General features: G+C 45.7%; 1 protein-coding gene across 1 annotated transcript; it reads right to left on the bottom strand.

Annotated features, from left to right (window-relative positions):
* Positions 1–1,202: 1,202 nt before the first annotated feature.
* Positions 1,203–13,465, bottom strand: LOC307225026 (uncharacterized protein). Its single transcript, XM_079992666.1, has 5 exons — positions 13,319–13,465; positions 12,521–12,747; positions 9,178–9,461; positions 3,530–3,675; positions 1,203–2,499 (listed from the first exon to the last, which is right to left on the bottom strand). Exons 1-5 carry the CDS (start codon positions 13,448–13,450, stop codon positions 1,546–1,548), a joined length of 1,743 nt encoding a protein of 580 aa, XP_079848792.1. The 5' UTR covers positions 13,451–13,465; the 3' UTR covers positions 1,203–1,545.
* Positions 13,466–20,714: the final 7,249 nt, after the last annotated feature.

Genomic DNA, 20,714 nt, shown 5'->3' with positions numbered 1-20,714 from the left:
AGATTTTGCCCGAGAAAGAGCTGGGGCAGAAAGAAGAAGAACAACTAAAGAAGAGTTTGGGTTTGATATCCCGCTTTATCACTACCCGAAGGAGTCTCAAAGCGGCTAACATTCTCCTTTCCCTTCCTCCCCCACAACAAACACTCTGTGAGGTGAGTGGGGCTGAGACACTTCAGAGAAGTGTGACTATCCCAAGGTCATGTTGGAAATCAAGCCTATATCGGGAGAAACTGGCAACTCTCCCAGGCACCTGGCTTCGTCTCCGGTTGACCTCCCTGGCTGCATTCCCCAGCAAGATCCAGGCTAGGTCTCGATAGGCGATTCTTCCCAGCGTGGGAAGAGCACACCCACTCCCTCCTGCTCCCCCGGCAGGGAAAGGGGATAGACAGAAACGTATTTACATGCTTTTATTTCTGTCTCTTCAGCATTACAGAAAATGTGTCTGTACTCTTCAAACTCCAGCAATCAAGTGACAAAGACTTCCTGTACTTCCTGTACATACACAAGAGGAAGGTCTCAGATTACACTCTGAGCAAATTCCGGTGCATTGCCCTGTGAACTGACAGTCCCAACATTCCCATCATGTGATGTTTTCAAGCTAGCAGTTTGCAGCTGTGTTGCTTCCATATCGTAACAGGTCACCCAGCAGCTGCAGGTGGAGGAGCGGAGACACAAACCCGGTTCACCAGATTATGAGTCTACCGCTCTTAACCACTACACATCACTGGCTCAGAAAGAAAACTGTTTGGAACTGGAGCTTTCAAGCATGCACCTACAACTGGAAAACAAGGTTTAGCTGCATCTCTAGAGAACACCATGGAATCAGGATTCCCTTTCACCTGGTGCAGGTAGGCCTGGCTTAGCCTATAGAGCAGGCATGTGCAAAGTCTGGCCTAATCCACTCCACCGGTCGGTTTAATCTGGCCCCTGTTGCAGTTTATTTCCTGGGGGAAAGCCCTAAAAAGCTCAACAACTTTGGTCGGCCCTCACACATGTTCACTTCATCAAATCTTGCCCACTTTGAAAAAAGTTTGGACACCCCTGCAATAGAGCCTTGCAGCTTCCTGGGAACAGCCTGGATCTGCAGCTGAAATAACAGAAGCAGATCACAGCAGGTGACACAAATAATTCACCTTACAGCCACTTCAGGAGAGCTGTTGCTTTGGGTTGCAAAAAGCAGCACACCAAAACTCACCTGTTGATCCATTCATTCGTGGTTTTATTCATTTTGAGAACTTTGATTTTTTTATTTTGTTAAAAAGTGTCACCAACAAGCTGTTTGCAGTATTAAGTCCCCATTTGGATGCAACTTCATATTCAGGTTGAAAAACTCTGAGGAAACAGCGGTGAGGCAATGAGATGAATTTTGCACATGTGATCCATTATGGGAGAAGTTAGAAGAAGAAGAAAATCAAATGGGGGGAAGATGCATTTAGTTTGTTATCAGCAAAGGGCGGATCATGGGCTCTGAGATCTGGCAGGGGCAGCTCACCCACCATGCCCACGGGCACCCCTGGCATTGCCACCTGAGCCTGGCAGTCCTTATCAGCCCTCGGCTGAGCTAGGGACCACTTCCAATTGGCTCCCGGGTGGCGCCGGAACTTGCCTTTGCAGCGGCTTCAGCGACCTGGACTCAATCCCTTGTGCGGGTGTGCGAATTGTGACCCACGGCCTGTAAATCTGCCCATGCCAATGCTGCAAGTTGGCCCTTGTCCTCAGATGCCACCTTATCGGCCTCATGGACCATGGAGGAGGCGTTAGGCCCCAGATTGGGCGCTGGGGGGGAGTCAAGGCGCCCAGTCCCGTGGGCCTCGTTCCGGGAGGCATGTACCATATAATGGGCCTGGGACGCCCTCCTTTGGTCCACCATGTGGGATGGGAGTTGGTTCTGGGTGTGGACCAGGACGTGGGATGGGTCTGGGGGGTGGTCTTGGGGGGTCCCCAAGGTCTGGTCGTGGGCCAGACCCCAGGAGGGGTCTGGGGAGTGGTCTTGTGGGGTGGTGAAGGTCTGGTCGTGGGCCAGACCACCGGAGGGGTCTGGGGAGTGGTCTTGTGGGGTGGTGAAGGTCTGGTCGTGGACCAGACCACAGGATGGGTATGGGAGGTGGTCTTAGGGGGTGGCCAAGGTCTGGTGGTGGGCCAGACCATAGGAGGGGTCTTGGAAGTGGTCTTGGGGGGTTGCCAAGGCCTGGTGACCCCGTCTGCTTTAGGGGGCCTGGGATATGGCACATTCCCATTTTGTCCTGCTTGGGCCTGTGGCCTTGGAGGTGGGTGTGGACGTGGCGTAGGCCGGGGCTGTGCCATTAGCGGTGGTTTTTTGGGTGGGGAAAAGTCCTCGTTGGTCATCTTCCTGATCCAGTCGATGTAGAACTGCGTGGAGGCGTAGACCCCTGGCTTCTTTTTCTGGCCGCAGAAGGGTGGTCCCCAGCTTGTGATTCCAATCACCCAGTAGCGTTCAGACCTCTGCTCCCGGCACATGAGGGGGCCGCCGCTGTCGCCCTGCAAGCGGGAGAGAAAGGGCTCCTGTGAGGAGGAGCGTGCTGACAGCCCGATGGGTCAGAAGCGGAGCTTTGTAAGAGGAAAGGTTTGTGAAGATGTCATATGAAAGCTCCAGCTGGAAGCATCACAGAGTTGCATCCTGCACCCTGGACCATCCATTGAGCTGATGGTTGGCCTAGGTGGACTTCCAAGGAAGCTCATCTAATCTAAGGGAAGGCTGTAGCTCAGAAGCAGAGCCCCTGCTCTGCATCTTGAAAGTCATAGAATTGTGGAGTTGGAAGGGTCCCTGAGAATCCTCTAGTCCAACTCTTTGCAGTTGTCCCATACGGGGATCGAACCAGCAACCCTGGATTTCTCAGCACCACGCTCAAGCCAACCAGGACAAAGTAGGGCTTTTTGTGTCTTCTGAAAACTGAACCAAGGTCAGCTGTTTGGAGTGCAGCTATGCTCATCACTAGAACACCACCGTCAGTCTCTTGCGGCATCTCCAGAAATGTGGCCACTGTTGGTGACACCCTTCCACTGTGGGATTTTCTCTTTTGGCAAATATCTAACATATAATTGAGCTGACCTTTTTTGTGGTTTGGGCATTAAAGGACTCATATCCACCAGTGAGGCAACGGCCCCTACTTGGGTTGTGACTCCTTCTGAGTCCAGATGCTAAGGGTGGCAACCTCTAGAGCAGAGCTTGGAGGGATGCTGAGGGCAAAGGGGATCATCTTCATCTACCCTGGTCTGTTAAGGAAGACCCCTGAACTCCAAGGAGGGCATTCATGTTTATGCGAATGCCAAATGCCAAGTTTTCCGCTGGTGAATTTAGCCCTGCATTTTCTGCTCAGGCCAGCTGCATCTCTCCAAGGATATGTCCTTGGAGTGGCCTTTTCCTTCTCTCACGGCTGATGCCTGTGATGCTGGAGGCTGAATCGCAGGGAAGTTTTGCATGCTCAGAGCAAGAACTCTGCTGTTCCAGGAGCATGAGAAGGTTTCACCCCCAAACCCGTAGCCTTGATTTTGTCATAGCTTCACCCACCTGGCACATAGTAGTGCCTTTTTCCAAATTTTCAGCACAGATGTTCTCCTCGAGAATATAGTGGTACCACCAGTCCGGGCTGCTGCAAGTCGCCCTGGGGATGATGTCGACAGCCCCCTCCTGCATGATGTCAGGCATTTTTTTCGCTGAGAGCAGAAAGGGAAAGTGGGAGGAGGGGGGGCTCAGTTCAGATTTCACTCCCCACCCCACCTGCACCCCCAGGACTAAAGGAGAGAGACATGAAGACAGGTGCAGCAATATCAACCCCCCTAACCCCCCCTAATCTCTGAGGGTGAGATCAGAGACAAGGGTATGTCAGGCTGCAGAGTAGGGTTAGCTCCAGGTTTCTGGGGGGTCCTGGAGACCCCAAGACTCCGTTTCCACCTGAAACCACATCCCTCCTCCCCCTTTAGAACAAAACACATTTGGACCAATATGGCAAACCCCCTGGGGTCTCAAGGAAATGCAGTCTTTAGTGTTTCACTCCTTCCTCTATTGTTTCCTGAGTAAACCCCAGGGAATTTGTTGGGGTTCACTTGTTGTGATGGGTTAAGCTGTCAACTGCTGTTTTCCTCATTATTTTTCTATTTTTAGTTTGGATCTCCCTGTTCATGCATCGGTTTGTGAATTTTTAAAAAAACTCACCAGGCATTTGGATACTAATTTCTCCTAAGAGAAACCTTTCTGCAAAGCCATTTCCCCTAATATAATGCATTTTTGTACATTATTTTCACAAATACCTAAGTTTTTAATGCACCCCAAAACTCTCTGTTTCCTCCTGAAACCACATCCCTACCTCCCTATCTCTTCATCTGTCCTAGTATTGCATACACTGAGTGACAGCAGCGTTAGACAGGAGTTTCCACCAGCCCTACCCAGAGATTGAAACTCAATCTTCTGCATGCAAAGCCATCATTACTGAGCTGAGTTTTGGGGGCAAGCATCTATGTCTGGAGAAGGCGATCTGCCCAGAAGCCGTGAAGTGGAATGGCTCTCAAAACCAACCACCTCCATCCTGTGTGAGTGCCTGGAGGCGGTTGGAGGATGGATGGCGGCTAATGTATTGAGGTTGAATCCTGACAAGACAGAAGTACTGTTTTGGGGGGACAGGGATGGAGGTGGGCAGGTGTGGAGGTCTCCCTGGTCCTGAAGGGGGTAACTGTACCCCTCAAGGACCAGGATACATAGGAAATTGCTGATAAACAAGAGACTTGGACAGGAATTTATCTCATCAGATAAAGTGAAGAAAAGAGGTGTTGTGATTTATGCAAAGGAAAAATTGGCTCCAAAATTGATATTTAAAGATGAACAAGGAAGGTACCTGGCAATTGAAATACAAATTCAAGGAGAAAAGATTTTGATAGTTGGAGTATATGCCCCAAATGAAGGGAAGGCTGAATTTTTTAAGAAGCTGCATGAGACATTAATCAACTTTTTAGACTATAAAATCGTAATGATGGGAGATATGAATGGAGTCGTCTCCACAGACATGGATAAAGCACAGAGACAAGTGATTTCAAAGGAAGGGAGACTACCAAAGACTTTTTTTGAAATGACCGAAACTATGGACTTGATTGATATATGGAGAATAAGGAACCCTCTTGAGAGAGAGGGAACTTTCTTCTCTGAAGCAAAAATGACATGGACAAGAATCGACCAAATTTGGATTTCTAGTAGCCTGGCGTCAAGAACAAAAAAAGCAGAAATCTGCCCAAAAACCTGCTCCGACCATAACGCTGTGAAGATGGAGATGAAACTAACAACAACTGGATCCTTTAGATGGAGAATGAATGACACCCTATTCAGAGATGAAGAGATTTATAAGAAGGCCCTCAAAACATTAAAAGATTACTTTGAGATAAATTGGAGAACAGAAGTGGAGAAAAGAATAATTTGGGACGCGAGTAAAGCCGTGATGCGAGGTTTCCTAATTCAACAGAACTCTATAAAGAGGAAGAAACAAAATGAGAGGAAAGAAAAAATCTTAGAAAAAATAAAAGAAGGAGAAAAGAAATTGAGGTCCAAACCAAAGTCCCATGAGATCCTGAGAGAAATAAAGTTTTATCAGATGCAATACATGGAGCTCATGAATCAAGAGATAGAATGGAAGATAAAGCAAATGAGACAAAAGACTTTTGAATCAGCTGATAAATGTGGGAAACTTCTGTCATGGCAATTGAAAAAAAGACAGAAATTGAACACTGTGACAAGTCTAGAAATGGATGGGAAAATTATCCACAAACCTAATGAGATAAGTAATTGCTTTCAAAGTTTTTTTAAGAAATTGTATGCACAAGGGCCAGTCAACGAACAAGAAATAGAAGAATTTATTAGAAAATACGGTTTACCAAAAATTTCAGAACAAAGTAAAGGGATCTTAAATGAGAAAATAACAGAACAAGAAATAGAGGGTGCCATTCAGAATATGAAATTGGGAAAATCACCAGGACCAATGGCTAATACAACCACTGAAGGAAGTTTGCAACGAAATTCTGGAGGGGAAAAAGGCACCTGAATCATGGAAAGAGGCTTTCATCTCACTTATACCGAAAACAGAGACTGAGAAGAACCAGGTTAGAAACTACCGCCCTATATCTTTACTCAATGTGGATTACAAAATTTTTGCAGACATTTTGGCAAAAAGACTGAAAAGAGTGTTGATAGGGGAGATTCACAAGGACCAAACGGGCTTTCTCCCAGGGAGACATATGTCAGACAATGTGAGGAACATTATAGACATTTTGGAGCTGTTAGAAGTTGACATTAACAGGAAGGCTGTTCTGATTTTTGTGGACGCGGAGAAAGCCTTTGACAACATTTGTTGGAGTTTTATGAAAAAGAATCTCCAAGGGATGGGGGTAGGCCAAGGTTTTGAAAACGGTATAGGTGCAATATATTCTAAACAAAAAGCTAAGTTAATTGTAAATAATGTGGTAACGGAAGAAATATTTATAGAAAAAGGTACACGGCAGGGATGCCCAATATCCCCTCTGCTTTTTATATCAGTCCTGGAGGTTTTGTTAAACATGATTAGAAAGGACCAGTTGGTTAAAGGAGTTCAGGTCGGAGTTAGACACTACAAACTAAGAGCATTTGCAGATGACCTAGTATTGACTCTGCAACAGCCAGACACTAGCACTAAAAGAGTATTAGAACTAATTGAAATATTTGGTCGAGTAGCAGGTTTTAAATTGAACAAACAAAAAACGAAAGTGTTGGAGAAAAATTTAACAATGGAAGAAAGAGAGAGATTTCAGAATGAAACAGGCTTGGAAATAACGAAAAAGGTGAAATACCTGGGGATAAACTTAACGTCTAAGAATGTGAACTTATTTAAGGATAATTATGAAAAATGTTGGTTAGAAGTAAAGAAGGATCTGGAAATATGGTCAAGGTTGAAACTTTCCTTGTTAGGCCGAATTGCTACTATTAAGATGAATGTATTGCCTAGAATGCTATTTTTATTTCAGACGTTGCAGATTTTGGACAAGATGGACTGTTTCAAGAAGTGGCAGAAAGACATATCAAAATTTGTCTGGCAGGGCAAAAAGCCCAGAATTAAATTTAAGATTTTAACTGATGCAAAGGATAGAGGGGGGTTTGCCCTGCCGGACTTAAGACTCTATTATGAATCGGCAGCCTTTTGCTGGTTGAAACACTGGCTACTTCTTGAGAACACAGACATTTTGGATCTGGAAGGGTATGACAATAGCTTTGGTTGGCATGCATATTTATGGTACGACAAGGCAAAGGTGTACAAAGGCTTTAAAAACCATATTGTAAGGAAAGCATTGTATAATGTTTGGATTCGATACAAAGATTTGTTGGAAAGTAAAACCCCCAGGTGGGTGTCACCAATGGAAGCTAGGGAAGTAAAAAAGCTTAATATGGACTCTAAATGGCCAAAATATTATGAAATTCTAGAATATGATGGTGAAAGGGTTAAACTTCAGAGTTACGAGAAATTAAAGCCCAAGGTTCGAGATTGGTTGCATTATCATCAGATAAATGAGACATTCAAGCAAGACAGGAAAATAGGTTTCCAGAAAGAGAGGTCAAAACTAGAAACAGAATTGTTAGAACCCAATACTAAGAATTTATCAAGAATGTATAACTTGTTGTTGAAATGGAATACACAGGATGAAACGGTGAAATCAGCTATGATTAAATGGGCACAAGATATCGGTCATGATATTATGTTTGCTGACTGGGAACAGTTATGGACTACCGGTATTAAATTTACTGCATGTAATGCTTTAAAAGAAAACATTATGAAGATGATCTATCGGTGGTACATGACCCCAGTCAAGCTTGCAAAAATTTATCATCTGCCTAACAATAAGTGTTGGAAATGCAATGAGACTGAAGGCACTTTTTACCACCTTTGGTGGACCTGCCCAAAGATTAAAGCTTTCTGGGAAATGATCTATGATGAAATTAAGAAGGTCCTTAAGTGGACTTTTCCTAAGAAACCAGAGGCTTTTCTCTTGGGCATGGTTGGCCAATTGGTGTTAAAGAAGGATAGGATTTTCTTTATGTATGCCACCACAGCAGCAAGAATTCTACTGGCGAAGTATTGGAAGATGCAAGAACTACCTACTCTGGAAGAATGGCAAACAAAGGTAATGGACTTTATGGGACTGGCTGAGATGACGGGCAGAATCTGCGACCAGGGGAAGGAGACAGTGGAAGAGGACTGGAAGAAATTTAAAATATACCTTAAAAACTATTGTAAAATTGAGGAATGCTAAGATGTCATGGGGTAAGAAGCAGAGAATTGCAGCTGTAACTAAAAAGCTAAAGGAAATTTAATGAAAGGGAATCAGGATAATTGACTAAAGGGTTGCTAAAGAATCACTCAACAAGGATGCAGGGATGGGGAGGTATGGGGAAGTCAAAAGAAAGAAGGGTATGAAAATATAATTTTGAAGTTATATTGGTTTAAATGTTTTGTATGTTTTTGTTTGTGTTCTGAATTTTTTGTTTTTTGTTTTGTACTGTTTCTATTATGTGTTTGAAAAACGAATAAAAATTATTTTTTTAAAAAAAAAAACAGAAGTACTGTTTTGGGGGGACAGGGATGGAGGTGGGCAGGTGTGGAGGTCTCCCTGGTCCTGAATGGGGTAACTGTACCCCTCAAGGACCAGGTGCGCAGCCTGGAAGTTATTTTGGACTCACATTTGTCCATGGAGGCACAGGTCAAATCTGTATCCAGGGCAGCTGTCTACCAACTCCACCTGGTACGCAGGCTGAGACCCTACCTGCCCACAGACAGTCTTGCCAGAGTGGTGCATGCTCTAGTTATCTCCCGCTTGGACTACTGCAATGTGCTCTACGTGGAGCTGACCTGGAAACTACAACGAATCCAACTAATCTGTGAAATGGAATGGCTCTCAAAACAAACACAGCCCAACCATAACTACCAACTTAGAATCCTAGAGTGGGAAAGGACTCTAAGGGTCATCCAGCCAAAATCCAGCCAAAATTCTAGACTGCGATTGTGGCCACTGTAATTTCCACCCTGACTACCATCGCTATTACGTTTCTTTGGCGAAACTGATCAGCAGGGAAGGTGTGGTCTGCAAATTTACTTTAGGCACACGGCCAGGCCGCTCCTTCTGAGGGCCTGGTTTCCCTTCAGATCTCACTTGTCGGGTCCATGATGCCAAAACCGCTGATATAGCAGTGCCCGAGTTTGGAAACCGCCACGCTTTCGTCTGGCAAGCAGGCTGGCTGAATGTAGTCCGTGCAGTTGACTGGCTCGTTCAGCTCCACCAAGGAAATGTCGTTGTGTATTTTGCTGTAGGTTTTGTTCCAGAAGCGCACGTATTGCTTGTGGTTCAGCAGCCTCTTGATCGAGCGCCTCTGGGCATCGGGGCCGGGGTCGGAGACGCGGTTGGCACCAATCGACAGAGTGATATTTGGTATTTCCCTGGAACAAAGACAAAGAATATGCATAGACTGGGGGACTGTGCTCCTGAACAAAATGAAGGTCAGCCGAAGTTGGCTGGATGTTGGAGTACAGGGAGCACAGCTGGGTCTGAGGAGAGAGGGGAGCAGGCAGGCCTCACCTCCCTTTGCTTCATTCCCCTCCCCCAATTTGGTTCTGAGCTGCACATCTCCCTTCTCGCATAATGCCACCAGGTGGATCTGGAAAACCAAACGCAAACAACTTACTCACTGGTGGTCCCTCATCAAACTGGGGCAAAGTTTTAAGTAAAGTGCAACGCGGAGACCCTTTGAAACCGCAGGCGCGGAAGCCTGCGGACTTGGTGACTCGGTGGGCACCTCAAGCGCCCCCCCAACCCACGAAGAGCCTTTTTAAAGGCTACGGAGAGGATACGGAGAGTGGCGTGGTGCTGTGAGTAGACCGCTACTGCAGTGGAGCGAAGCCGCGAGCCATGGCCGGAGAGCGCTGACTTTTTTCCCTGAAATTTGGACTTGAAACAACCCGTGAGTAGAATGGAATTTGGACTTTAAAATTTTTACCTTTGAATTTGGTACGACCGGGGGATGTGCTAAAGGGAAGTCCGCACCCCCTCTACCTACAAAAGATTTAAAGCAAGGATCAGAGAACTAAGGTGGAGAGATCTTTTTTTTTTTTCGGTACGAGTTAAAAGACATTAATTCCATGAATTTGACAGAAGAAGATTTGTGCTGGAGAGTAAGAGTCGAATTTTAGAAGCTTCTGTCTAACCCCCCCCCCCCCCCGACCCAGGAGTGTCCCTGTGTGTGAGCTGGAGGAAAAGGAACAAGGAGTTTGACAGCTGTCAAAGGAGCTGTCAAACGGGCAGTTAAAGTTAAAAACTTTATTGTTTAACATCTCTCTGGACTAAACTTGCTATATTTGAATTAAAGTGCTTGGGAACAAAGTAGTTACAAATAACAAAGCAACAGACTGTTGGGAAAGGACTATTAAGTAACTAGAATCCCCCTAGGGGAAACTTTGAAACATTACAATGGCTACAGATGGAAAATTACAGGCAGAGATGGAAAGAATGTTTTTTCTCGTGGGAATACTGCAAGAGCAAAGCATGGCTATGAACAAACAACTTATAACCTTGAACTCTAAAACAAGCAACCCTGCTGAATGCATAAAGGATTTGACTGAAACAAAATCTGCAGCTGAACCAGAAGAGACATTTTTGGAACTGGAGGAGAGGGAAGAAGGAGTTAAGAAACTACAGGAGAGTACCAATCTGAAGCCTACACTGCTAGAACATAAAGAAGAAGATCTTGGGATTACCAATCTGCGAAAGATGCGAAAGTGGAAAGAGGAAGCCCATGGAACACTTGGAATACTGGAACTTAAAAGAAACAAGAAATATGATTGGGGCTTCCTCTTTGAGTATGGGAGATCAGTTGGCTTGTTGCAGCAGCTGTTACCAAGTATTTTGGATGGAAGAAAATTTGACGAGACTGTGCCAGAGCTCCTTCGAGAACTGAGGACCAACAAAGAGGGCTACCAACAAAACCGGCAGAGAGAGACTGACAGAGACTTGAAGGCCTCTGATGTGAGGAATCCAGGCTAAGAACTGTTTTGTGGACATCTATTTGGGAAGGGACAGAAACCGGGGTAGGGAGGGAGGGGAGAACAGAACTTTAAAACTTTTATGACTTTTGTGTTTGGCTATTATGACCTACATTTTATATAAAAAGGGGGAAATTCGTGGAAGGGAATTTAGGTCGACCTTAGAAAAGGACTTAATATTTATAAGAAAATTGGACAAGTAAAATTTGGCCAAGTAATAAGAATTAATTTTAAAAACAACAATAATATGTTAAAGAAGAGAGATAAGAACCTGCTGAGCTAATTATTGGATTTGGGATGTATGAAGGGGGGGTGGGGGGAAGTCAGGGAGGGGGGTTAAGAAAGTAAGGTTATGAAATCATACATGTTTTGGTTTTTTTTTCATTTGTGTGTGTGTTTCTAAAATGTGAAAACCCAATAAAAATTATTCAAAAAAAAACCACAAAGTTTTAAGTAAAGTGATGAAGCGATGAAGAGTTGCTTTGATCCATGGGGTGGAGGGAAATCTTTGGAAATTACATTTGGGGTGTTGGTTTTGGTTCCTATCATGTTTCTAATCTTCTACGCGTCATTTTTTAAAAAAGTCCTCATAAAAATTCATCATTGTTTTAGTGTAAATTTCTCTTAATGTACACATATTTGCAGAGCAATTTGCCCCCAAACAAATTTTTTTTGTACACTGTTTTCAAGAAATATTGGATTTTAAAGGACACTTTACCCCAACGCATGCATTCTTACACACATTGCTATTCATTAATTCTGTTTAAAACCTCTGGTAAATATGCCAATTGCTCTCCTTTTTTTAAATGTAATAAATTTGACTTTTCATCTACCTCTGCTGTTTTCATTAAACCCTGGAGTGGCAAATTCTGGAGCAAAAGTTTCTCAACAGAACTCCAAAAGGTTTGTCCAGTTTGCAGATTTGTGGGCCTGTGTATGAACTGAAAACTTCAGTAACACTACATAGTCGAAAGAGCCTATAGGATGAGTCTCAGAAACATGAATCAAACAGAAGGGGGCCAGCTAAGTCCTAGTGTTTGCAGGAGAACTGCTGGACCAGGCATGTCCAACTTCAAGTCGGTTGTGATCTACTATCCATAATCAAAAACTGGCAGTGATCTACCACCCTCCGAAGTCAATTAAGTTTATGAAATAAATAAGCAAGCAAGCAAACAAACAAACAAATTGATCTCTATTTCAGATCAGTCCTGCCATTGATGAGGGTTGTTACTGGGATTCTGAATTCTAAAAAAAAAGAGCTCAACAACTAACTTTGGGGTAAAATCATAAAACAGCCCAACAACCTCAATCCTAAAAAAAGGTCAACAACTTCTTGGATAGCAGTGGAGGATGGCTCTCTGACAGGCAGAAGGTGGGACTCTGCTCCCATGAGATGCCCCCGCCCTGGGTGCCAGGTTTGCAGACCCCGTGACAACACTTCTTGGGAACCCTTTGCTTACTTTGGTTCTTGAAAGCAGTGGGCTGCGCTGAGGACCCATCGAGGGCTGATCAGGGAGCCTCCACAGATACTGAAGTATCCCGTATAAGTAAGTATTTGGAAGCTGACCGTCCAGGGCCACGTTCCGGGCAGAGCGTTGTTGCCGCCCACAACCCGGAGGAGGTTATGGCTGCCCGCCAGGGGACGCCTTCCACAGACTCCGCTGGAAAGCAAGACACAGATTGCCATCTAAAGAGGATCAGAGACATTGCATATATATCACTTCCCCCCAGTTTGCCCCAAATATTGGTCAGTCCCCTCCTCTTTGCTATCTTGGGAAGAGAGGGATGAAACTGGAGGTGTCCAGCTGCACTTCTGGGTGCCTCCCAAATGCCCATCACTCCCAGGGAGGAGGGAACTTTTTCCAAGCCAGGGGCCACATTGTCTTCTGAGGGCCACATCTCAGTGGTGGGTGGGGCCAGAGGCAAAAATGGACTGTTCAGCAAATCCAAATTAGTAAGCTATTTTCTACCTCTCTCTCCCACCCTCCCTCTGTCCTCTTTCTATTTCCTTTTGTCTGTCCCCCTGACTGGTCCCCCATTCCGCTTCCTTGGGTGACCCAGATGGATTCTAGTATTCTGAGAGATGGAGAAAGATGCCCTCTGAGAACAGACTCTGTCTTTACATGCTAGTTTTGACCCACCACAATGAAGGGGAGTGAGAGCAGCCATGGGGTCAGTTTTGCCTCCCTCCTCTTCAAGATGACATCCAGAAGGAGTTGGTGGGTGGGATTCCCCCTCCTGCCTCTCTCCCCACTTACTCGCAGGTGCTTTCCTCGGCATGGTTGGGGCGGAAAGTAGCGAGGGCCAGAACAGGGAGGAGCCACCACCCCATCCTTCTGCCGGCTCCAGGTGTTGCTGCTTCCTCCATGTTTCCCTGGAATCCATGACATCACAAAACGGAAGATCTGTCAGATCAGCAGGTGGAGAGCCTGACATCATCACAAGTTCTCTTCTCTTCTCTTCTCTTCTCTTCTCTTCTCTTCTCTTCTCTTCTCTTCTCTTGAACAAGCCTTCCATCTGAGAGAAGTGTTTATGTGCCCAGAAGCATGGAAAGAGTAAGGCTTTCTGCCCCATGGAGTGGGCATCCTGTCATGTTGATCCCTGCAGGCGTTGGCCAACTGCAACATCCATTCTTTGCAGCACAGGGTACCCTTCCTTGTGCCTTTGAGAGTGCCAGTGTGCCAAGGCTAGGCACCCATTATAGTCCTAGAAAGAGAATTCTTTATTTAAAGTATGGAGGAAGTACCAAAATGTACTAGAACCAAAGACCCCATGGTGGGCTGCACAATAGAGACGATTTCGATAAAAAAGATAAATATGGAATAAATGGGGTAACATTTTTATTTTATAAAAAGAAAAGAAAACAAGGACAGTTAAAACTGAACTCATGTACAGCTTCCTGTTTCCGGCGGTAGGAAATGGCTGACTCCCATACAATTGGATCCCAGCCGTGCCGGTAATTCAGGGCTGATATGGGGGTCATTAGCCCTGGCAGACTCCCCAGGGTGGGGGAGGACTGTCTTGCAGACCCTCAGATTGTCCGAGATTGTCAGCTTGCATCAAGGTGCAAAACTTTTTATTTTTTAAAAAAGAGTACAGATGGACTTCTATTTATAATTAAGTACTCAACTGCACAGCTTTACTTAGACTTGAAAGACTTAATAAAGATAAAAGAAGAAACAAGATGGCCCTTGTTAATATGACGCAGCACAGAAAAATGAGAATTCCTCCCTTTTTCGAGGGAAGCAGGAAATATTTGCTGGCTGCCTTTGTAATGACTTGAGATAACAATTTGGGACAACATATAGTTGTAGCAGGAGACCCCCCCCCCTTCATTACATTGTAATGCACAAGCACACACACACCTCCCACCTTCCCCAGCCTGGAGATGCCCCTTCTAGAGGGGCATCCCCTAAAAGAAGAAAAGAAGGTAAAAGGTAAAGGTACCCCTGCCGGTACGGGCCAGTCTTGACAGACTCTAGGGTTGTGCGCCCATCTCACTTAAGAGGCCAGGGGCCAGCGCTGTCCGGAGACACTTCCGGGTCACGTGGCCAGCGTGACATCGCTGCTCTGGCGAGCCAGAGCCGCACACGGAAACGCCGTTTACCTTCCCGCTGGTAAGCGGTCCCTATTTATCTACTTGCACCCGGAGGTGCTTTTGAACTACTAGGTTGGCAGGCGCTGGGACCGAGCAGCGGGAGCGCACCCCGCCGCAGGGATTCGAACCGCCGACCTTTCGATCGGCAAGTCCTAGGCGCTGAGGCTTTAACCCACAGCGCCACCTGCGTCCCAGAAGAAAAGAAAGCCTTCCGCAAATAAGGAAGTGCTAGCTTGACAGAACCCCTTATTTTCATGTATTTTCCCTTAACATTCCACCTCGCCCTATCTTTATTATGGGTGGACCGGCCGCCTGAACTCCGGGTCAATCGGCTGCCGCTTCAGCCAATCAGCGTTACCGAACAGCGCCCCTTGCGGCCACGCAGGTACTGCAGGCAGCGGGCACTCGCTTCTCCATCTTTGACAGCTCTCAATACAAAGTTTCCGAGTTCAATTGACCGTGACTGATTTAATCAAAATGTTGCAAGCCGCTTCCGGAAGGCAAAAGTGCTTTGAACCTCAAGGACAGTATTCTTCATAAATTCACCATAAATCAGCCGTACATTGGATTTTCACCGGACCACTTTTATTTTGCTTCATATTACAAGGACTATCAAAGGGGGGGATGGCCTGATACTAGTCAGCCATAATCCCTTGACCGAGCAGTCACATACTCTGCGACCCTTCCCAGTGGGCATGACAACCTTGATAGTCATCTTGATGGGCTCAGACGAAAGACTATCAAGGACACAACAAACTGCCTACGTTAGTGTATTCCGCACAGACTCTGACAAAAGGACCGTGACCGGATTCCCCTCAGGGGGCAGGCCTTACCCTTTGTTTCCTGAAGATGACTCATGTGGGGGAAGAGAAGGGGCTCCGGCCAGGTGTCAGGGTACTCAGATTACCTGCGCAGCCCCTCCTCGACCCCTCCTATTTTTAATGTAGTCATGATGTATATATGATGTATTTCTAGGGGTGTAACTTAGGGGATTAGGAGCTAATAAAAGTTGGGGTCTTCTTTTGTTCTGGGCTTCCATCTTGCTTCACCTTGTGGGCGGTGGGAGTCCTGTCGCGACAGTCTTTTTCAATAAAGACCAAGCCTACAGGCTGCTGATTTGCTTCAAAGTTGCTCTGGTTGGTGTCTTGATTTGTCCAAGGGAGCCCTTGGATTTTCCGGTAACATAGTGCAGCTGTTTGCAGAAGTTTTTTATTATGAGAAGGAGAGAAGGCTGAATGAATGTCTGGCAGCCCCCCCCTAGGGCCGGGAGGGGGGATTGTGTGGTCTCCGAGAGGCTGAATGATCACCAAATGACTTATATCTGTGGAATACAGTTCATTTACAATACAATATTGCAAACAGTATGCTCAACAATTTACAGTAAGAACCTAACAATGTGGAAGTTAGTAAAGGTAAAGGTACCCCTGCCCATACGGGCCAGTCTTGACAGACTCTGGGGTTGTGCGCCCATCTCACTTAAGAGGCCAGGGGCCAGCGCTGTCCGGAGACACTTCCGGGTCACGTGGCCAGCGTGACATCGCTGCTCTGGCGAGCCAGAGCCGCACACGGAAACGCCGTTTACCTTCCCGCTGGTAAGCGGTCCCTATTTATCTACTTGCACCCGGAGGTGCTTTCGAACTGCTAGGTTGGCAGGCGCTGGGACCGAGCAGCGGGAGCGCACCCCGCCGCAGGGATTCGAACCGCCGACCTTTCGATCGGCAAGTCCTAGGTGCTGAGGCTTTAACCCACAGCGCCACCTGCGTCCCCTAATGTGGAAGTTACTATGTTATTAAATCTCAAATGAAAAGTTTGGACAACAGCCCGGATTGGAATGATTTAACAACTTGGGAGTTGCTGCGTCATTAAACTTCAGATGATAGACTTGGACAACAGCCCAGATTGGAAGACTGGAATGGAGTCAGGGAAAGCTGAGCTGGCAAATAGACAGTTGAAAATATATATATACACAAATAAAGCTGTATTCGACAGACAGAGGGATATATGAGTTTTGACATGACTGAGAATCTCAGAGCCAGGGACAGAGAACTTTAAAGCATTAAGATCGGGGTGTGGAAAATATGAAAACAATGAGAGGAGGCAGGCCTGAAGATTTGGAGATATGCTTCAGAGGTCCAGACTATGGGGAGCCCCGAAAAAATAATAATCAAAATTTGGATTACAATTTGGTCTTTTTTTATTTTAGTTTTTAGTTTTTAATTGGATTATGATATGAACATGTTGATTGGCTGTTTTTATTGGAAAATCAATAAAAATGATTTTTTAAAAAACTGTAAGAAATCAAACAGTATTGTTACTAACTGGTTACAATACCACCAACTTAATGATCAATTTCACTCAGATAAGAAAATTGGATTTCAAAATGAAGAGTCAAAATTCCAGATAGAACTACTGCAAAATCCCCCCTCCCCAATTGTCAAAAATGTATAATTTGCTATTGGAATGGGAACTTAAAGATGAAGAGATAAAAGAGGTTATGATTAAGTGGGGACAGGATTTTAGATATGCGATACTGATGGATCAAAGGCTCTGGAAATATGACATTAATTCTACCATCTGTTATACTATTAAAGAAAATATAATGAAGTGCTCTACAGGTAGTACATGACTCCTGCCAAATTAGCAAAAATTTATAAATTACCATTGAATGTATGTTGGAGATGTAAGTTATCAGAAGGAACATTATAGCATGTTTGGTGGGAATGTGTTAAAATTAACAAGTTTTGGGAAAATATTTATGAGGAGTTAAAAAAAAGGTTTAAAATAACCTTTGAAAAAAGGCCGAAAGCATTCCTCTTAGGAATAAGTAGCAAGTGATATCCCCAAGGACAAGAAAATAATCTTTCTATACGCAACAGCTGCTGCCAGGATATTGGTTGTCAAAAACTAGAAAGGAGAGGAAGTACCATCAGTGGCAGATTGGCAATTTAAATTTTCTGAATTTATTGAACTAGCAAGAATGACGACAGCAATTAGATTACAATTGTGAAGTTGTGAAGTTACTCAACACCCCAGCTCATTGGGCAGAGCCCACGGGTGCTCCCAGTCAGAAAGGAAGGAGATCCCAGTCATAAACTGGAGCAAAATGGCCGTCAGTAGACAGAGATATTTATTTGTTGCGCAACAGGTTCAAACGTCAGTAAGAACCCTGAGCATGGGGTGACATTCACTTTTAAAACTTCCCACGGTTCCCCATATGATATTGCATACAGTGTCACTAAAACGTCTTTTTTACATCAATAAAATGTCAAAAGGTGAAGGGTTATATATGATTAACATAAACAGACATGTCAGGGCAAGTCCTCAAGTACAAGGTTAGCATAGACAAGCATGTTCTAAACACCTCTTAAGTACCCATCATCAAGAGAACACTGGCACTTGGGAAACATCTTTGTCCATGGGCTAGTCCAGAGATGTGCAGCCTGATACTTAGGCAAGCCTGATAACCTTGCTAATGTCGCCCTGGGGTGTTCTCTCGAGGAGGGGCAATGTGTACGTGATCTCAGGCTTGAGGGTTATGGCGGACAGTTCAAGCCTCTCTGCCTACGTGACTTCCCGTCCCCCGGGTAATGGTAGTGGGTGAAGGGGTGAAAGTGCTTTCTACATGGAGCAAAACAGCATTGGAATTAAAGGAATTGGCTAAGAAATGGATTTCATATGAATTTCCAAAGCTCAGTCCTTTTTCCCAAGCTGCTAAATAAAAGCTACGGTGGTTTGATAGCAACAAATATACATGGTAACAACCTTTGAATGATTGAAACCAATTAATAACCTTTTAATACATTGAACCCATTGTTAGCTCAGCAGGGGGCTTAATGAAGCGTGAAAGGCTGAACAGTTTTGCAGAGCTGAGCTGGACAATTTTGCAAAGGCATGGTAAAAGAAGCTCCCTGCTGTTTGAGCTTCTTGCCGCTAGGGGCTGCTGTACGATACCCACCATTGGCTAGCTGTCAAAATTGAGCTCTCCTGATTGGGCGGCAGCCGGTAGTATGCAGATACAAAGTTCATTCATACATTCAGTGTCCGTATTGTATAGTGGTTTAAAGGGACGGGGAGGAGAAGCTGCGTACAGACTCCTATTTCCTGCATGCGCACACAAGGGCACACACTGTGTTTACTCTGCTACAAGTCTGGCTAGCTGACTGGCAGCAGAAGTGCACTGGATTCATTCTTTATCTCATAGGTTATGGGGGCTAACCTTCCAGGTTATGAAGGTTTTCAGTCATGCCTGTGCTGTGTCTGTGTGTGAAGAGCTGCAGAGAAGTCCAGCTAGAGATCCTGCCATGCTGTGTGCTTAAGGCAAGGCAGTGAAACTCGCTGGTGAAGAAGGACCTTGCTGGAGATCGCCTCTTCAAGGACTGGCTGGCAGGAGCATGAGTAGGCTAAGCTCCGGGGGAGAAGAAGGCAGAGGCTCAGGAGACCTTCAATGTCCCATTTGAGGGGCTCAATGGGCACAACTGGGAGGATTGGTCCCGAAGAGTCAGGGCCTGGCTTACAGGCAAGGGGCTCTGGAACTGTACACAGAATGCCCCAGTCCCTGCACCAGCTGGTGCAGCTGCAGCTGCAAGAGTAACAGCCACTGCTGCGTTGAGGCAAGACCAGAGAATGATGGGTCTACTGGTGCTCAGTTTGGACTCTTCCCAATTGCCCCATGTTGATGGGCTAGGGACTTCACAGGCAATCTGGCAGGCTCTGGAGAGAGTGCACCTACAGACTACAGCAGGGGCCAAGATTCATGTGACAAGGACTCTTTTTGAGATGAAACTACGTCCTAGCGAACCTGTTAGAGACCACATTACACATATGCTGGCTGCGTTCAGTAAACTGTGGCAGCTCAATGTGGCCTTCCCTGAAGAATTAAAAGTTTACATTCTTCTGAGCTCATTGGATAAAAGCTATGAGAATTTGTGTTAGACCTTGGAGACCATGCCAGTGGGGCAGCTGAGGTTAGAGTTTATCTCGGGTAGGCTGTGTGATGAGGAACAATGCTGGCAGAAAGATGGAGGGCGAGCAGGCCTAGGCTGTCTTGCATCCAGGTGTGTGTGGGGGGTGCAGGGAGAAGTGAAGAAACAGTGAAAGTTTTTTCACCTTGTCATTGTTTTCGTTGTGGCTCTGATTCCCATCTGGTTAGACAGTGTCCAGTGGAGCCACAGGAAGCCTCTAAGGCCTTTTCCCAGGGCAACCAGATTAGAGGTGCTGCCAAGCATGGGAAGGCTCAAAGAGGCCCCAAGAGAACTGACAGAGACATATCGTCACACCACCACCTGGCCGCTTCTATGGCAACAGTGAAAAGCTGTGATCAAGGCCAAGTGCTGAGCTGAGTGATTGACAATGGTGCCAGTCACCATCTGATGCCCTCTGCTGGTCTTTTGAGGAACTGCAGGGCTGTAATGACAGGAAAAAGTGTGACTCTTGTAGATGGTTCCAAGCGTAAACTAACTGTTTCAGGCTCTGTTTTCGCTTCTTTTTTACAGGCAGAGATTGAGGCCTACGTCATGCCAGAGATGCAGTGTTGTTTGCTGTCTGTTTCTTCTCTTGTCAATGATGGCTACAAAGTGTGTTTTGAAAATAATGTGTGTTCCATTTCCAGAGGTGGGCAACAACTGGTCAGTGTTGAGTGCAAAAACAGGCTGTTTGTTCTGGAAATGCTTATTGCAGGTAAAGGTCCCACTGAGCCAGCACAAGCACAGTGTGCTAACATTCCCATCCACGATGGGTGTCATCATCTGTGGCACAGGAGACTGTCACACGTTAACTGGGGGTATGTGAAGAAGATCCCAAGTTGCACTGAGGGATGCAAGATGAAGGCATGTGCCAAATACCTGGATTGCAGGGCCTGCAAGAAAGCTAAGGTTCAAATGTGCACTTATCCTAGGTCTGACAGGGTAACCACAAAACCTTTTGAGCTAGTTCATGCAGACCTTTGCGGCCCTATGCAAGTTGCCAGTCTGGGTGGGGCGAAATTTGTGTTATCTCTGGTAGATGATTTCTTCCCAAAATGGGTGGTTGTTCACTCTGAAGCACAAGGGAGAAGCTGC

The sequence above is a fragment of the Podarcis cretensis genome, assembly GCF_951804945.1.
Source record: "Podarcis cretensis genome assembly, chromosome: 10".
Taxonomy (NCBI): domain Eukaryota; kingdom Metazoa; phylum Chordata; class Lepidosauria; order Squamata; family Lacertidae; genus Podarcis; species Podarcis cretensis.
Note: the sequence above shows the minus strand (reverse complement) of the source record. Positions and strands in the feature narration are given on the sequence as shown.